The sequence below is a fragment of the Parasteatoda tepidariorum genome, chromosome 3 (assembly GCF_043381705.1).
Source record: "Parasteatoda tepidariorum isolate YZ-2023 chromosome 3, CAS_Ptep_4.0, whole genome shotgun sequence".
Taxonomy (NCBI): domain Eukaryota; kingdom Metazoa; phylum Arthropoda; class Arachnida; order Araneae; family Theridiidae; genus Parasteatoda; species Parasteatoda tepidariorum.
In genome coordinates this window covers 66,685,776-66,702,222 of record NC_092206.1, presented here as the reverse complement: position 1 = coordinate 66,702,222, position 16,447 = coordinate 66,685,776, and the positions used below count along the sequence as shown (strand labels likewise).

At 27.8% G+C, this 16,447-nt stretch overlaps 1 protein-coding gene across 8 annotated transcripts in view; it reads left to right on the top strand.

The window, feature by feature from the left end:
• LOC107454397 (adenomatous polyposis coli protein) overlaps positions 1 to 16,447 on the top strand; it is an 89,516-nt gene that overhangs the window by 62,734 nt on the left and 10,335 nt on the right. For 7 of the 8 annotated variants that reach the window (XM_043046521.2, XM_016071590.3, XM_043046524.2 and 4 more), the window contains 8 exons: positions 629 to 746; positions 3,495 to 3,764; positions 4,356 to 4,445; positions 5,347 to 5,564; positions 6,066 to 7,641; positions 9,640 to 9,763; positions 13,232 to 13,610; positions 15,834 to 16,353. In XM_043046521.2, coding sequence (XP_042902455.1) covers positions 629 to 746; positions 3,495 to 3,764; positions 4,356 to 4,445; positions 5,347 to 5,564; positions 6,066 to 7,641; positions 9,640 to 9,763; positions 13,232 to 13,610; positions 15,834 to 16,353 — 3,295 coding nt within the window. The remainder of the gene's footprint in view (positions 1 to 628; positions 747 to 3,494; positions 3,765 to 4,355; positions 4,446 to 5,346; positions 5,565 to 6,065; positions 7,642 to 9,639; positions 9,764 to 13,231; positions 13,611 to 15,833; positions 16,354 to 16,447) is intronic. The other variant, XM_016071591.3, reaches the window with a different exon arrangement.

Here is a 16,447-nt window from a genome sequence, read left to right as displayed (position 1 = left end):
ATTTTCTGTTGTTGAAATGCCAAAGTTTTGAGATTAAAGTTATTAAAATCAAGTAAATGTAATTATTTTAAACTAAATATTATATATTGTATATTTTTCTTATCGAAGGATGTGAATTTATTATATTTTTAAGTTAATTGGCATTTATTTTCATATTTAAGGCTACATTCAGATACTTCAACTGGTTTTAACATACAGTTTCATTTATTTCTTAATCTTCTAGAATTGTGATAAACTATTATTATGCATTAAAATGTTTTAATTTAACTGGAAAATAAAAAATAACAAACTTTAATATTAAAACAACTAAATATTACTTTCCATTTAGAATGTTTGAAAATTATGATTACTGTTAAGTTTTGGAGTGTTCATTTTAGAACATTTCATCTTGATACAATATGAAAAGACATTTGTATAGTATACTGTCTTTAACTTTTTATATCTTATAGAATTTCAAAAGCACTGGTGTATTAAAGTAAATTTAATACATAATTTAAAAATAATTGTTATAAACTTTAAATAGTTTCAATTAAAAAAAAATCATAAAAATTACATATTTAGCTCTAATATTCTAGTTCGTAAGTTCTAATGAAAAAACTTCTTTTTTATTTTTAAAATACTATTTTAGGTAGAAATGGTGTATTCATTATTATCTATGCTGGGCAGCTGTAATAAGGATGATATGAGTAGAACACTTCTTGAAATGTCCAGTAATCAGGATAGCTGCATTGCCATGAGGCAGTCTGGTAAGCATTATCAGGATAAGATTATCAGCATAATCAGGATACATTTTATTAGCTTTTTACTCTGGAAGTGTGTTTCTTAGCTCAATGTTGGCTTACATTATAAAGAAGAAAATATATTTCCTATTTATGCTTCTGTAACAGCAATTTTTTTAGCTAGACATTGAAAATCAGGCTTTAGAAGCTCTTGACATATGTTAAAATCTTACACGAATTCAAACTATTTTCCTGACCTATTTTCATAATTTAAAGAATTTCATTGTTTGCAATGCATTATTCATCAAATATAAATGAAACCTCATTATTTTGTTACTAAAATATTTTTTTGGATAATTTATTTATATTTGATTTATTTTGAAGAATATCAAATATAAGGCAGGTAAATGAGTTAAACTGTTATCATTTTCAGTAATGTTTGATGAATTACAAGCTATAGCACTACTCAAAATTTAAAATTATTACTTTATTAGAGTTATTAGTAGTAGAGTATCCGTGGAATTAATATGTATGCTGTAATTAATGGATATGATATTTTAAAATTAATAATTAGAATCCAGCCAAATCTTATTAAAATTTTTTTACATATACTTGTAAATGAATATAATCAGTGCATTTATATAAAGATTGTTAATTTGTTTTATGAGGTAAATGTAAAAAAGTATATAATTTAAAAAAAACATGCTGTCATTATTAAAATTTTAAAGCATGGTTTCAAAAATGTTTTTTTTAAATATTATATTTTTATGTCATTACTGTTTAGTTGAATACAATAAAAAGAGTATTTATATCATGATTATGAGTAGTTTCATGTCATATCATCTTTTTTTCCCAGACATTATTAATGTTTTAAATGTAACTTATTTCATCTAATTTATTATTATCTGTTTCTACAAATCTATATTTAAAAAAAATAATACTTGTAAATAGTTAAAGGTCCATACAGCATGTGTGTTGTATCTGATAAAAAGAAAAATTATACTCTTGAAATATTAGTCAAAATTTTGATTGTGCTTTTACAGTTTCAAATTTCAATTATTGCTCTTTTATAAATGAAGGGTCTGAGGCAATATAGTAATTTGATATTTTTTCTAACATAGCATTTTAACTTTAAAACTAATACTTAGTATTGTTTCCAGAGAGTTAATATGTTTCAGTGGAATTTCCTCTAGATAACAACCAATACACAAATACATCTTATACATATGGAAATCATGGTGTTTTAAACAAAAGAAATGCTATTCTGTGCAATTTGAGAAGGAGGCTCATACTGTTCTCATTATACTGTTTCCATTCCCCAAACTTTTTTTGAATTCCAATAGTTCTAAAAATGACAATTTCAGATGATTATGAAGTTATGTGATAAAAATGTAATTTAAGCTATAGTATGTGATTTTATATCAGCTGAATGTTAGTATCATCTGATGCACATTTGTTAGTTTTTTTCCCTTCATATTTAACAGGCTTATAAGTATTTTAAATTTTCATTTCAGTTACTAAATGACTTACTGTAGATTTTATTTTGTATTAGCTTGCATTTTTTAAAGTCATTTAATGTAGGTATCAATTTAAAAAAATGTGTTAAATTATGTTTATTAAAAAAAATGGATAGGAGAGAATTATTGAATGAACAATTTAAATTTTGTTCTGTAAAGTTATTTTCAAAATATTAATGTTCTGATATTATAATTCTCTTCTTTCATAAAAAGAAAATTCTTAACGATCTTGTGATATGATATTTCACTTGATTTTATTCAAGAATTGATAGCCTTTCAGTAAATTTCTGTTATATGTATAGTAAAACATTTTGTGAGGTGATCCATATTTTTCATGTCTTAAAAGTAAAAGCCTCTGAATTCTCTTTGTGACTTGTTTTAATGATTGAAATATTGTTCTGTGAAATGAGTTCCTGATTGATGTCTATAACCAATTAATTATTTACTGATTATTTTTTATTTGTTGGCACAATAATAATTTTGTACCTTGTTGAAGACTTTTAGTGTTGCCACTAGTAGGAAATTACAATGCTTTAAATTAAATTTGAATTAAGTAGTATATTTAGTTAGTTTCCAAAATTAGATGCTGTCAAAATTGCCACAATCAAACCATTAGTGTAACAGTGCTATTAAAATTATCTGTTGCAATGAAATTTTCTTAAATTTTTTTATATCATTTCACATTATTTATTTCTCTTTTTAACACATTAAAATTTATTTATTTTTATAGCATGCTGTGTAGCATTTTTAAAGATGCTTGTTTTTGATTTGCGTTTTTTAAAAGTGCTTAATTTTCCCTTTTTCAAAATGAGGTTTTTCCTTTACCATGTTGATTTTCGCTACGATTTATGCAAAAAAAAAACACAGTTCACATTGTTCTATTCAACGTTTTCACAATTCATTCAACCCCAATCTATTTCGGCATATTGTCAGTCCGTAGCGTAGGAAAACAATTCAAACTTCATGATTTTTGACAATTGTCAAAAACATAGCCAATTTTTTTTTTTTTTTGACATGACGGTTAAAACAAGATAAAACCATCAACTTCCAACCCTGCCTAATTATGATATTTTTTAAAGTGCTTAAAAATATTTTTTGAGTGCTTATTTTTTGTTGAATAATTTGGTTATGCACCCTGTTTAATGATTAGTTTAATTTTCTTCGTAATGATGCTATTTATAATAATAAATTATTCAATTGCATTTATATTGTACTTAACCTACATTTATAGATACTATATTGTTTACTTATATTTTAGGCTGCTTACCCCTTTTGATACAATTATTACATGGAAGTGAACGGGACCAAGTGAGTGTAGCTGAACAAAGAAGTTCTGAAAATGTCAAATGGGCTGTGAGAGAGGCCCGAAGAAGGGCCAGCCAAGCATTACACAACATAGTGCATGCACACCCTGATGACAGAAGAGGACGACGTGAAGCTAGAGTTCTAAGACTTTTAGAACAAATTAGAGATTACTCAGATTTTCTAAGAGATTTAGGTTCTAGCAACGTGGATTTCTCTCATAATGGTAAAAATGTATTATATAGCTTACCTAGTTCAAAATTATTATTCGAATGACAGTTGTTTTAATTTAATTGACATCTGTACAACTTCAACAAGAAGAAAGTCACCCTGAATTTTATTGGTTTTAAATTTTAAGGAGTATGATTTTCACAATAAGAAATGAAGTTCAATATGTGTTTATTTTAAAAATATTATAAATATATGGTGGAAATTAATGATTCTATTTTTTTAGAAATATATTTTAAAATTTAATTTCATATGCTGCACCAATATCTTATTTTAAGCTATCATATGTTAGGTGTATTTTACAAATTAAATATAAAGCCAATAGATGCTCATTTTGAATGAAATTATGATAAATCAATAGTGCCGGGAAATTTAAGAGCCTGTAGGTAGTACTTAAGAAACTGCACACAGTACTTTAGATATTTTAAGAACTGCTACATGTATAACAGCTAAATCCCATCACTAACAAAATATATCTTATTAAATTTTTCTATCATCACAGAAAGACAAATTCTAACTTGAACTTTGAATGGTATATTTATGAATTATATTTAGTCTTTTTTTATTTACCAAAACATGTTTTATTTAGAAAACTTGGACTTACATCCCGGTCCTGCTATAGCTGCTCTCATGAAACTATCTTTTGATGAAGAGCATAGGCATGCCATGTGTCAGCTAGGTATTTAATTATATTTCTTAATTGTTTACTGTTTTTAAATTGTATATTTAGTATTCTTAATTTTTGTCTTTCAGTTATCACACGTTTTTATTAAAAAATTGGTTTAACCCTTTTGCGCCTAACGGGACACATACGTCTCAAGCAAATTTCAAAAAAATCTATTGCTTCTCTGTCTAAGGATAGACTTTCCCACCACTCCTTCCATTATTTTTGAAGGTATTTTCATTCACAGAACATAGATGGCACTACCGTACATAATGCAATTCTTGCATTTTCGAAGTGTTATAGCAGCTCATTCCATACTGTGTGAACGTAAATAGTTTAGTTTTGGAAAATACAGCCTATTTTTGATAAAATTTTGATTGATCTATAAATCTAAGGTCCGAGAAGTTACTCACGGAGCGGATTACCTCTAATAAGTGGCAAAGTTTTACTAACACAGTATCCCAACAGTCCTATGTGATCATTGGTTTTCTTTACAAAATTATTCATTGATGACTTCTGGGACACATATGTCCCAGTTGTCAGGACTGATAGGACATAAATGTCCCAGTCCTAAATCAGTGTTTAAAATCTTCCTAAAAATATAACATCTTAGTTTTAGAAAAAAATAATAATAATAACCTCGTCGCAAAAGAGTTAAAGAAATGAATCATTTATAATAAAATTTGATTTTAAAAAAAATCATAATTTGTATCAAAGTAAATAGTTCATTAAAACAAAGTTTTATAGGATATTGATTGACCACTATAATATAATAGTTATTTATATCATTGTAAATTTCTATGTGAAAATAACTTTATTTTTGAGGTTATTTTTAGTAATTTTTCACTTCATTTTACTTTTATATTATTAAGAAATATATAAATTGATTTTTTTGGAATGCATTTGTATCTCATAGGTGGTTTGCAAGCCATTGCTGAGCTTATTCAAGCTGACCATGAAGTTCATGGGAATACAAGTGACCAGTTCTGTGTTACTGTGAGACGCTATGCAGGAATGGCTCTCACAAATTTAACATTTGGAGACGGAACGAACAAAGCTTTACTATGCTCCATGAAACCTTTCATGCAAGCTTTAGTAGCACAATTACATTCACCCAACGAGGACCTCCGACAGGTGAGCTTTTTCTTCAGTCACATCACCATAACTGTAAATAAGTTTGAAATAAATTAACTTTTAACATGTTAAGTGAGGATCATTAGTCAGTATCAAGCATATCATTTATTCATGACAATTTTCTGTATTAATTACTTAAAACTAAAATTTATAAAATCAAATTTTTTTGGGGTAGATCATGCCTTACCTAGTTATATCAATTGTTGATGGGGACGCTTGTTTATAACATCGAACTGCCTAATATTATTAAATTAAACATATTTTTTAGCTTTAGGACCTAGTTGTGCCACTTATTTAAGCTTTGTGTGAAATACTATTCTTTAATTTTATGATTGCTAAAAATCAATGTTTCTCTTGTCAGCTCTGATTGGAGAGATCAGAAATTATTTGTTGGTTTGTTGGAACTAACAAATAAGAACATTTATCATGGAAATATTAAATTTTATTTATAAATATTATATTTTTTGTTTTACTAATTAACATCTATTGTCCATATTTTAGGTTACTGCAAGTGTTTTACGTAATCTGTCCTGGAGAGCTGACACTTCAAGCAAAGAAATTCTGCGAGAAGTGGGAGTTGTCACTACCCTCATGAAAGCAGCTATGGAAGCCCAGAAAGAGTCTACATTGAAAAGCATTCTGTCAGCGCTGTGGAATCTCTCTGCTCACTGTAGCATGAACAAAGCAGATATCTGTGAAGTAGAGGGGGCCTTAGAATTCTTAGTCTCCACTCTTACCTATAAAAGTTCCTCAAATACTCTTTCTATAGTTGAAAATGGTGGTGGAATACTTCGAAATGTGTCCAGCCATATTGCTGTTCGTGAAGACTACAGAGCTACTCTAAGGCAGCATAAATGCCTTCAAACTTTACTGTCTCACTTAAAATCACCTAGTTTGACAATAGTTAGCAATGCGTGTGGTACTTTGTGGAATCTTTCTGCAAGGTGTGCTGAAGACCAACAAGCCTTATGGGAAATGGGAGCTGTTGGCATGCTCAGGAATCTAATTCATTCAAAGCATAAAATGATATCCATGGGAAGTTCAGCTGCTCTAAAAAACCTTCTTGCAGCTAAGCCAGATGGTATGGGTATTAGCTTAGGATCTCATTCTGAAAATGGACACCATGTAAATGGTGGATCACCCAACATGCCTTCTCTTCTAGTCAGAAAACAACGAGCTCTTGCTGCTGATCTTGATGAAGATCTCGCTGAAACCTGTGATAACATTGATAGTCCTAAAACCAGTCCCACCCCTAATGGCGATATCAGCAAGAAGCTTGCATATGAAACAAATGGATTTAGTTGCCTTGATCGTAAGCCTCAGTTTCTTTCTTATCTCCCAGGTAGAATGTACCACAGTATAAATGGACATGTAGGTTCTCCTGTCCGTGTTCCTCGATCAGAAAGCAAAGATAGCCTCGGAAGCACTCGTTCTGAACCTCCCCATTATAAAGCACAGCGAGAGAGGTTTAAAATATTTGTTAACAACAATCGATCGATGCCGTTCGATGGTAGAACTGTTCATGAGAGACCAACTGAATGGAAGGAAAAAACTAATCTTCCCTTTGAAAATAACAGCAACGTTGTCTTACAAATGTTTAGGCATTTGCAATCTGGAACAAATAGCTATGAATCGCCTGAGGTCAAGACAAATGGACATGCAGAGTTATCCGATGGGGAAGACAAACCAGCTGTCAGGCCAAATACTTTGTTGTCTCCTAAAAAGAATGCTTGGGGATTAAGGAACAACAGGATTGCGCAGAAAAGAAGCATGCATAATAATTTGTCACAACATTTAATACATAATGGCTTTAATCATTTAGACACAAATGGATTTGCTTCTGATTCTTCAAATGTAAGTGATAAAAATGTGCTGAGTAGTATAATAGAATTCCCAGGAAATAAACGAGTTAACTCTACTGAAAAATTCGAAAGAAGTTATACTCATTCAAACAGTTCATTTATTCAGGAAAATGGAATTCATGAAAATGAAGTAAAAGAAAAACCTAGAGGTGTAGTTTTGAGACACAAGAAACCTAGTGACTGTATGTCAACCTCTGCAGTCACTGTGAGTAAAGGTAAGATTTTTTTTAAAACGTAAAAATTTTTGTTATTTGATAATTTATTGTTTTTCTTTCAAAAGTATTACCAGCTGACATCATATTCGCTCAAGGGTCACTTTTAAATTAGTTACTGAAATTCTTAATTTAGATCCCTACACAAATATACATTCAGTTTAAAAAAACTTTTAAAATACTGATTGTATATTTTAAGATCATACTAAGAAATTTATTAAAAAATGATTAATAAGGCACTCAGATTTATTAACCTATTGAGTGTGGAATGGGTATTTGTATAAACTGTTATGAACTACCCAAAAATAAATAAGTAAAAATAAATGATGAAAAAATAAATAAGCGGTGTTGTTGATAACCTATAAATTTTTTGTTATTATTCTGTTTCGAATGAGGAGGTGTAAGAAATCTGTAATGCGGAACTTTATTAGAAATTTGTTGATGAGACATAAATTTTTTTTATAGTTTCGAACAGTGAAGAAAATATGTTTTCAACAGCTACCTTTCTAGCCACATTAACTGACATAAGTACAATTAAAAACTTTCTTTATTTCCAAATTTGACTTAGGTAATGGATTTCTTTATTTTTTATTTATCTTAAGAGAATGAGCAAAAATTTTATAGATATTTTAATTTTGCATTTTTTCTTTATCACATACATTAAATAGAAATTTATTTATGCAGTAGGTAAAAAATATAGATTCAGTTTCTATTTGGAATTGATTGTTCAAAATTTTTGTTATACAATGTATTGTGTGCGAAATAAAACTTATTAACTTTTTGATCTAACTATTAGATTGTCATGTAATAACATATAATCTTAATGGTCAAAGGCATAACCTTAAATACAATATGTTAATTATTTAGTGTAGACAACTTAGAAAAAAAAGTCTTCATTTTTAATAAGCAATTGTCTTTTTTTTTCCCTACTGATAGGGATTATGGACAATGAAAACATAAGAACAGCCACAATTTGAAAAATACGGTTCCAATAGTTTAGTCAAGAATACATTTGGAAGTTTTGTCTTCTTAAAATTAATTTTATTTTTTCAGTATTTCAAGTTTCAACATACTCTTGGTACAATTTGAGCATTTCAAAATAAAAATTTGCACACAATTACACAGCTGCCAACTGTTTTGGGCCAATTTTTCGGATTTGTTCCTAATTTTTAAATCTAATCTGATATTTTTATAAAAAATCCGAATTTTCATAAAATTGCAATATTGTTGCTTTTGAACCAATCCCTTGGTCTGATCGTTGCAAGCACGCTTCCTGTGATTATTCTGCTGAAGTAATTTTTAATCGCTTTTTATTGGAAAATACCATTCCTATAGTTATTGTTGATCATTTCACTAAATTGAATCTTAAACAACTATTATTATTTTTTAAACAATGTATAGTAGTATTTAAACACTTGCATCAGAAATATTTATGATGTAAATTATTATTTACCTGTGTTTTATAATTTGGAGAATAATAATTATATATTTATAGGGAATAGTTGTTTTTATCTATTATACCGGTATTCCTAATTATTAAATATTAATATTATAAATTTCTCACAAAAGATAGTGTTTATAGTTTTGTTTTACTAATTTACGATGTAAAGTATTTAAATATGTGTCTATTAATGTTATTATTTAGTAGTTAAATTTTTGTCTTATTCTCGTAATTGGCGCGTATAATTTTGTCTCATATGTTCCTAATTTTTGAATCCTAAGGTTGGCAGCTATGCAATTACAAAACTCATTTATTTATTTTAGTTATGAACAAAACAAATTTTGTGTAAGTTACACAAATTTTTACATTAATTTAAACCATGTTATTTTAAATGACAAAATCCAACATTTGAGCAGAATCGATCAATTAATTTCTGAGTTAACAAATTTCAAAAAGTTTTGTCTTAAAATTTTTATTTCTCAGGGAGTATTTGACTTATTTTTCTATCTCTTAAATTTATCCTATTTATTTTTTAAAAAAAGTGCTTTACATTTCTTTAGAAGAAATGAGTGATGCAGCAAGTGGTGATCCAACATCCTTAGTGGTGTCTAGATGTAGCTCCTTAAGCTCACTTACAAGTTGTTTTCAACATTCTGCTCGAAGTTCCTGGGTCAGTGATGTCAGGTAAATGAGATCTTAATGTCTTAGCAATAAGTAACAATATTTTTTAAAAACATTTTTTAAAACTCTACGCATTTATGTTTATCGCAGATATAAGCAATCTTCTATTCATTATAAAATTAATTTGATTATGTAACTATAATTTGATTTCAATAGTTCTTAAATTTAAATATTATTTTGTAATACTTAATTTCTTGTTATAAAGATAAACTAGGTATGAAATTTAAACAAAATTCTGTTTTTTTTTCTTCTTCTCAAGACAGATTAATTAGGATCTAACAATAAAATTGTGACTAAATTTAGGTAATAGTTAGTTAGCATTTGAAAATTCAGAAAAAATTAAATTGATACCGTCTTTTTACTTCCTTTTACTGTGCATTAAAGCTTTTGAATGTTATGTACTTAATGTTTAGTATGTTTCTTGTATATTATTAAAAATAATTAAATGAACACTATTTCCATCCTAAAAAATAACAATAGATCCTCAATTATCTTGAAAGGAACCAAAGTTTTGACCAGCTAGGTCACTTTAGGAATTGAAGAAATTTTTGAAATGATTTGGCCTAAATTATTTAAAGCAAAACAATTATTTGTCCTAAAAAGTTAGTGAAGAAATGTAATTGTTAGATATTACTTTATTAAATTCAAATAAGCATATTATTTAAATTTTGAAATTTTCGTTCGTTCGTTTCTAATCCCCAAGAGGTCCATCCCAATTAGATCAAATCCATGAGTCCAAAAATGTCCAGAAAGTCTAAAAACAGATGAGGCCTTGAAAAAACCTTCTCTATCTTAAAATCGATACAGTTTAGAATATGCTCGGGCGAAGCCTGAGCAGTCCTACATTTAGTGCAAAGTCCAAAAGTCTTTTCGCCCCTGGACATACAAGAGACACCTCAAGTGACCACTTGCAAAGCGAGAGAAACAAGTATGCTGGCTTCTAGGTCCCTCAAAAAGCAAGGCACCTCCAGGACATTTTCTGAAATACCAACTATGCGGAGGAGGAAGCCTCCAGAGGTCCATAAACATTTTTTTGCACTCTGCAAAGACCTCATTGAAAGTGGAAGGTATATCTGGCTGTAAATGTTCCAAAGAAGCATCTTTAGCCAGTGAGTCCGCCATCTCGTTACCTTTGATTTAAGAGATTTTCCCTTAGAAGATAGAGACTGTGGTATACTTGTCGAACTTGGCCCTCTGCTCAGACTCATGGTACGGGGGGAAGTGCTACAGATTCTGTTGGCGGAAAGTGACCTGGAGCAACTAAGGTTAAAGACTGATTTAGCTCCATAGTTTCACCTGCTGGCATTAGCTTGGTATAATGGAATGGCCTTCACGTCTAGGGTGGCCCTACCAGGAGCTAAGCTCCATACTTCGCCCTAGATTTGAAATGCTACATTTTGAAATTAAAATACCAGTGTCTTTAAATTTATAAATCATATGGAGGTTGTTAAAATAATTTTATATTTTTGAAATTTAAAATTTTCATAAATTTCAGTTATTCATTTTTATTTATTATGTATTGTAAAATTATATCGATATTTTGTAAGTTGTTAGGATTAAGATAAATAATAAATACCTTTAAATGATTAAGTGTTTAAAAGTAATTTTACATCTTAGTTTGAACACTTAAGTATTATTTGTTGTAATCAAATATTTTTAAAACATGATTTAGATGTAAGGATGCTAATAGTTATGTTGAATATATTTTCATTTGTGTAAATTCTCGTTATTATTTTTGGTTTAAAAAAATCAATTCTATTTGTAGATTTCAGAATTTTTTTAATATATATATTTTTTTTAACTTCTCTCTAATATATACTCTACTCTCTAATGTTCACAAAAATATACTCTTCACAAAATTCTGATGTTAAAAAAACCAACCATTTACAGCCACATTAATTCAACCTAAATTTATGAAAACTTGTAACAAATAGCTAATGGCAAAAATCAAGCTGGTCTTTGTTTCTCTCTTTTTTTTTTNTTTTTTTTTTTTTTTTTTTTTTTTTTTTTTTTTTTTTTTTGCGTTTAACTAATTCTAACAAATTAGACTTGTCAAATTCCAAATTCTGCAAATATCTATAAATATACAAATTTTTTTAGTGCTTCATTCTTTAAAAACAACAAGATGTATAAATATGTTAAAACATATGAAACTAAATGTATTCAAAATAGTAATACATTGAGTTTTAAATGCAAAAAATAATTCAGAAAAAAAAAGAGATTTTTTAAGGATTCCAATTTCCAATATTATTGAATTCCTGCACACAATTCTGTATTTGATTTTATTTAAGTAATTTTGTAAGGAAAAAAGGAGCTATAAGTTAAACAACTTTAAATATATATGAAATAGTATTTGAAGATTAGATTAGGTGTGGTCTCTGACTTATTGGCACATAGCCATTGTGATAATCTATTATTCACTATAATGAAATCGATTGCTGAATTGCTTTTCTTTTTTAAGTAAGCCTGGTTAACATGACATTTCTGCTATTACTTTATGAAAAGTTTCTTTTTGGAGAACTTGTACTGATATTTTGGCTTCTGCATGGGTCTAACTTAGCATTTTATTGTTCATGCAAAATAATTTTCATTAATTGAATATGACATTTAGTGAAAAATATTTAGTCTGTTCTATAAAATATATAACCATTTTACTTATTTTGTTATGTAATCCTTACCTAGTAAAAAAGAAACACTTCATTCAATTTTGGCATTTGAAACTATGTGGTGATTGATATTTATTGGGTGATTATGGAGATTCTTCAAATTATGGAAGAAATGTCTGATATTTGTATAATGACTGAAATTTCATAGTACAGTAGTTTATACTTAATATTTGCTGATAAATTTTGTATTGAAATATTAAAAAAATTATGAACATTATTTATAAATAGCTTATTTATGAAATTTTAAAATTTTTGTGTGTTATTTTTTATTTAAATCTCATATTACAGATGAAGATTAAAATTTAAAAAGAATATATTTTATGTTATTTTAATGCAGTATTGTTTTAAAACCATAAATGTTTATAAGTCTACTATCCATTGTTCTAAATGAATTTCTTTTATTTATATCTTTTTAATTTTTGTAAAATTTGCATAATTAGCATGATTGATATATTTAAGTATGATTGCTATATATAAAGATTTGCAGTTTGTCGGACTTCTATTGTACACATACATAAGAAATTGTAAACAAGTATCGATTTAATTTGTTAATTTTTTAATGTTCTTTTTTGTACAAAATACATTTTCATACAGCTTTTTTTTCATGACTTTAGTAGTAGCATATTTACTGAGATTTTGTTCTTTTTCCACTACATACCTGCATCATTTCTAATTTTTAATTTTACATTGTGCAAAATAATTTCACACTATTATTCTATTTTAATTTTAAAATTTATGTTCTTTCATCAAAAATATATAAAATTTTATTTCTTAATTAAATTTTCTTATTGTCAATTCATTTCAGCCAAAGAACAAGTGCTGTAATATCTCCGACAGATCTTCCGGATTCCCCTGGATATTGCACAACAGAAGAAAGGCCCCGAATTTCCGAATTTACAGATAAAGTATCAGATGCAGACGCCAGAGGACTTATTCGACCCAGGCCTGCCTGGCCTTCTGGTTCTACTCAACCTTCCACCGATTCTCTGCCTAGTTCTGTGAAAAGAATGTCTCTGGACAGTGATGTGTTTGTTCAAAGTAATGAAGCCATGCAACCCGAACTCTCTACTGATCAGTCGGAAAACTGTGATATTTTAGACTCACCTTCTTCAATGAAAACCATACCATCTAGACCTCAAAATAGCCCTATTTCTCCTGAAAAAGATCAATCTTCCAGTCAAGAAGTAAGATTTGATTTGTGCATTTTCTTTTAGGTTTTTGTTTTATTATTATGTACATTTACTTTTTGTATTATCTTATTAAATAGATGCTATATATCTACATTTTAGACTTATACTTAAAAAAGGGATTGTAATTCTGCTATATTTTTTAAAAAAATGATTTGAAACTTTACATTTTAAATCTGGTTCGGAATAAATTTGAAAGAACAAAAAAACTGAAGTACTATTTTTATTTAAACACATTAACCGAGTAAAATGCATATGTAGAATTTAATTTAGCTTCTCAAATAAAAGTAAATATTTTTAATAAATATTGTTCAAAGCGCAGAGAAAACATGGAAAAAATTATAGAAAGATGAAAAAAGAAGAAGAAAATTATTAAAATAAAATATCCATATTTTCTTTTAATAATTTTCTTCTTCTCTTCTTCTTTTTATCCTTTTTGTATTTATTGTGCTATATATGCATACATGAGTGAGTGAGATAGATAAAATAGATAGATAAAATAAATAAGATAGATAAGATAAATAAGATAGATAAGATAAATAAGATCGAAAAATAAGATATATGATAGATAAGATAGATAGATTTAATGATTAAGTTTTTNTATATATATATATATATATATATATTTATATATATATATATATATATTTATAAAAATTCTAACTTACTAATATTTCTACCAACTGGGTAAATGTGTTATAATGCAATGTGTAAATATGTAAATTTAACTAATCATTGAAATGAAAAATTTGTTTTATTTGATCTTCACTTTGCATTTTAAAAAAAATATAAAAACTTTTTTTGTCCGAGGCGTATCTCTTCTGCAGAATTTCTTGTGCAGTAAAATGAAATTAACGATCATTATGAAAATAATCTTATTCTAAATGTAAACAGATTTTTCATAAAAGATTCTGTATCTTTTTACCTATTTTTTTTAAATTTAAAAAAAAAAATGAAACTAACCACTTTTTCAGTTCATTTCAGTTGCTACAAATTTTGCTAGAGAAAAGGGATAATAAAATTGTTTTACTTTTAACTTATTTTACAAAACTTGGTTATAGAAAAAAATGCCTTTTCAAGAAAGTTGAAAAAAAGAAGTATATTATTATTCACATATTTAATATATATATATATATTGTAAACTTTTAAGAAAATTAAATGTATCTGAAATAATATTATATATTTTGAAATATTTTTCTGGCCTATACAATTTTTTAATGTTCCCAGATACTGACTTTATCCCATATAGATTTATTAGCATAATTATTTGATATATTTTTGCCTCAAAAGTAATAAGCATTTTATTCTAAATATCTTAAATCTGATTTTTTTACATGCCAGTCACCAGTTTTTCATGAATATTAAGATTGTGCAGTGATGTTGATAATTTATTTGAAAAACTGAATATGTCCGTGTACAAATAAAAGAAAAATTAATTGTAAAATGTCTGCAAATAATAAATTAAATGCCAATTTGTGTAATGCTTGCAAGTATGGATGAAAATTAGGCTTATTACAAAAAATTCTAAAAATTTTCTGGGCCTTGAAATGGCCATAAAATGTAGCAATTTTAAGGTTGTAAAAAGAAAAAATTTCTGATAATACTTGCTATTTCAACTTTTATGCCGCAAGAGCTTTAAGAAAATTTTTTCTTAGAAACTTAAGTTTGATGTGTAGTTAATGATTACAATGTTTATCTAAAGATTCTGCATTTTTTAAATTTTGTATTTTAAATTTTTTGATACATTTGTTTAACCCCTTAACGATCGGTTAATTTTCAAGAAAACGGTCATAAAAGTGTCTATTTTGCCAAATACACGTATTTGATTGGTGCTGACATCTAGTTTAAAATAAACTAACTATCTACAATTGCCTTAAAAATATCCTGGTACTGCCATCTGTTGTGTAAAATGTGAAATAAAATGTTTTCCGGGGAATAGAAATGAATTAGATTTATTCTTATTGAGACTGAACACTCCAGCCCGGAAATTTCACAGGAGCAAGAAATAGAGGGCGAAACCTCACCCATCATTTCCACGGGAGCAAGAAGGAAAGCCCCCATAAAACCTAAATTTTTCTTTGGAGATTCGATTTTTTTTTTCTTTTTGTAATATTATGCTATGATAGAATGCATTGCTTTTTTTCCATTAAATGTGACTTTCAATGGACTAATTAAACTAAATAATTAATTTTGGTTATTAATTATTATATATACTTTCAGAGCTCAACCTCCTTAGAAAATGATGATCAACAAGAAAAAGCTGGGGACAATGATTTAGTCGCAGCTTGCATCAGCTTAGGAAAGCCTTCTGCTGTAGAAAGCCCGCAACAGACAAGCAGGACTCATTCTAAAGGAAATAACCTCTGTTCTTCTCTCTCTCAAATCCGCAGTGGAATTCCCATAAAATCAAGACTGACTCAATCACTTCCTTCTCCTAATAATCCTGATGCAACTTCAACAAATGCTGAATCCCATAATTTTAATATTCAAAATGAAGATCAATCTCTGTGTGATGACAATGATAATTTGGTTTTGGAATCAGAAAATGTCAACTCTAGTCCCAAAAAAGAAGTTCAGCGTATCTCAGATTTTGAACAAAACTTGAAGAAAGCATTTGAATCAAAATTTTTGAATGTATGCAAGAAATTTCCTGCTTTAAGTCATAAAAGCAGTTTTGAGCAGTCAGATGAAAAGCCTTCTTGTTCTTCATTTAGCACACCCTCTTATTCTAAATTTGCAGGTCAGAAATTTTATTTAGTTTTCTGAATTCTGTAAAAATTAAATAAAATAAATTTAACTAATTTTTTTATTTATTTATTTATCTCAAATTGATT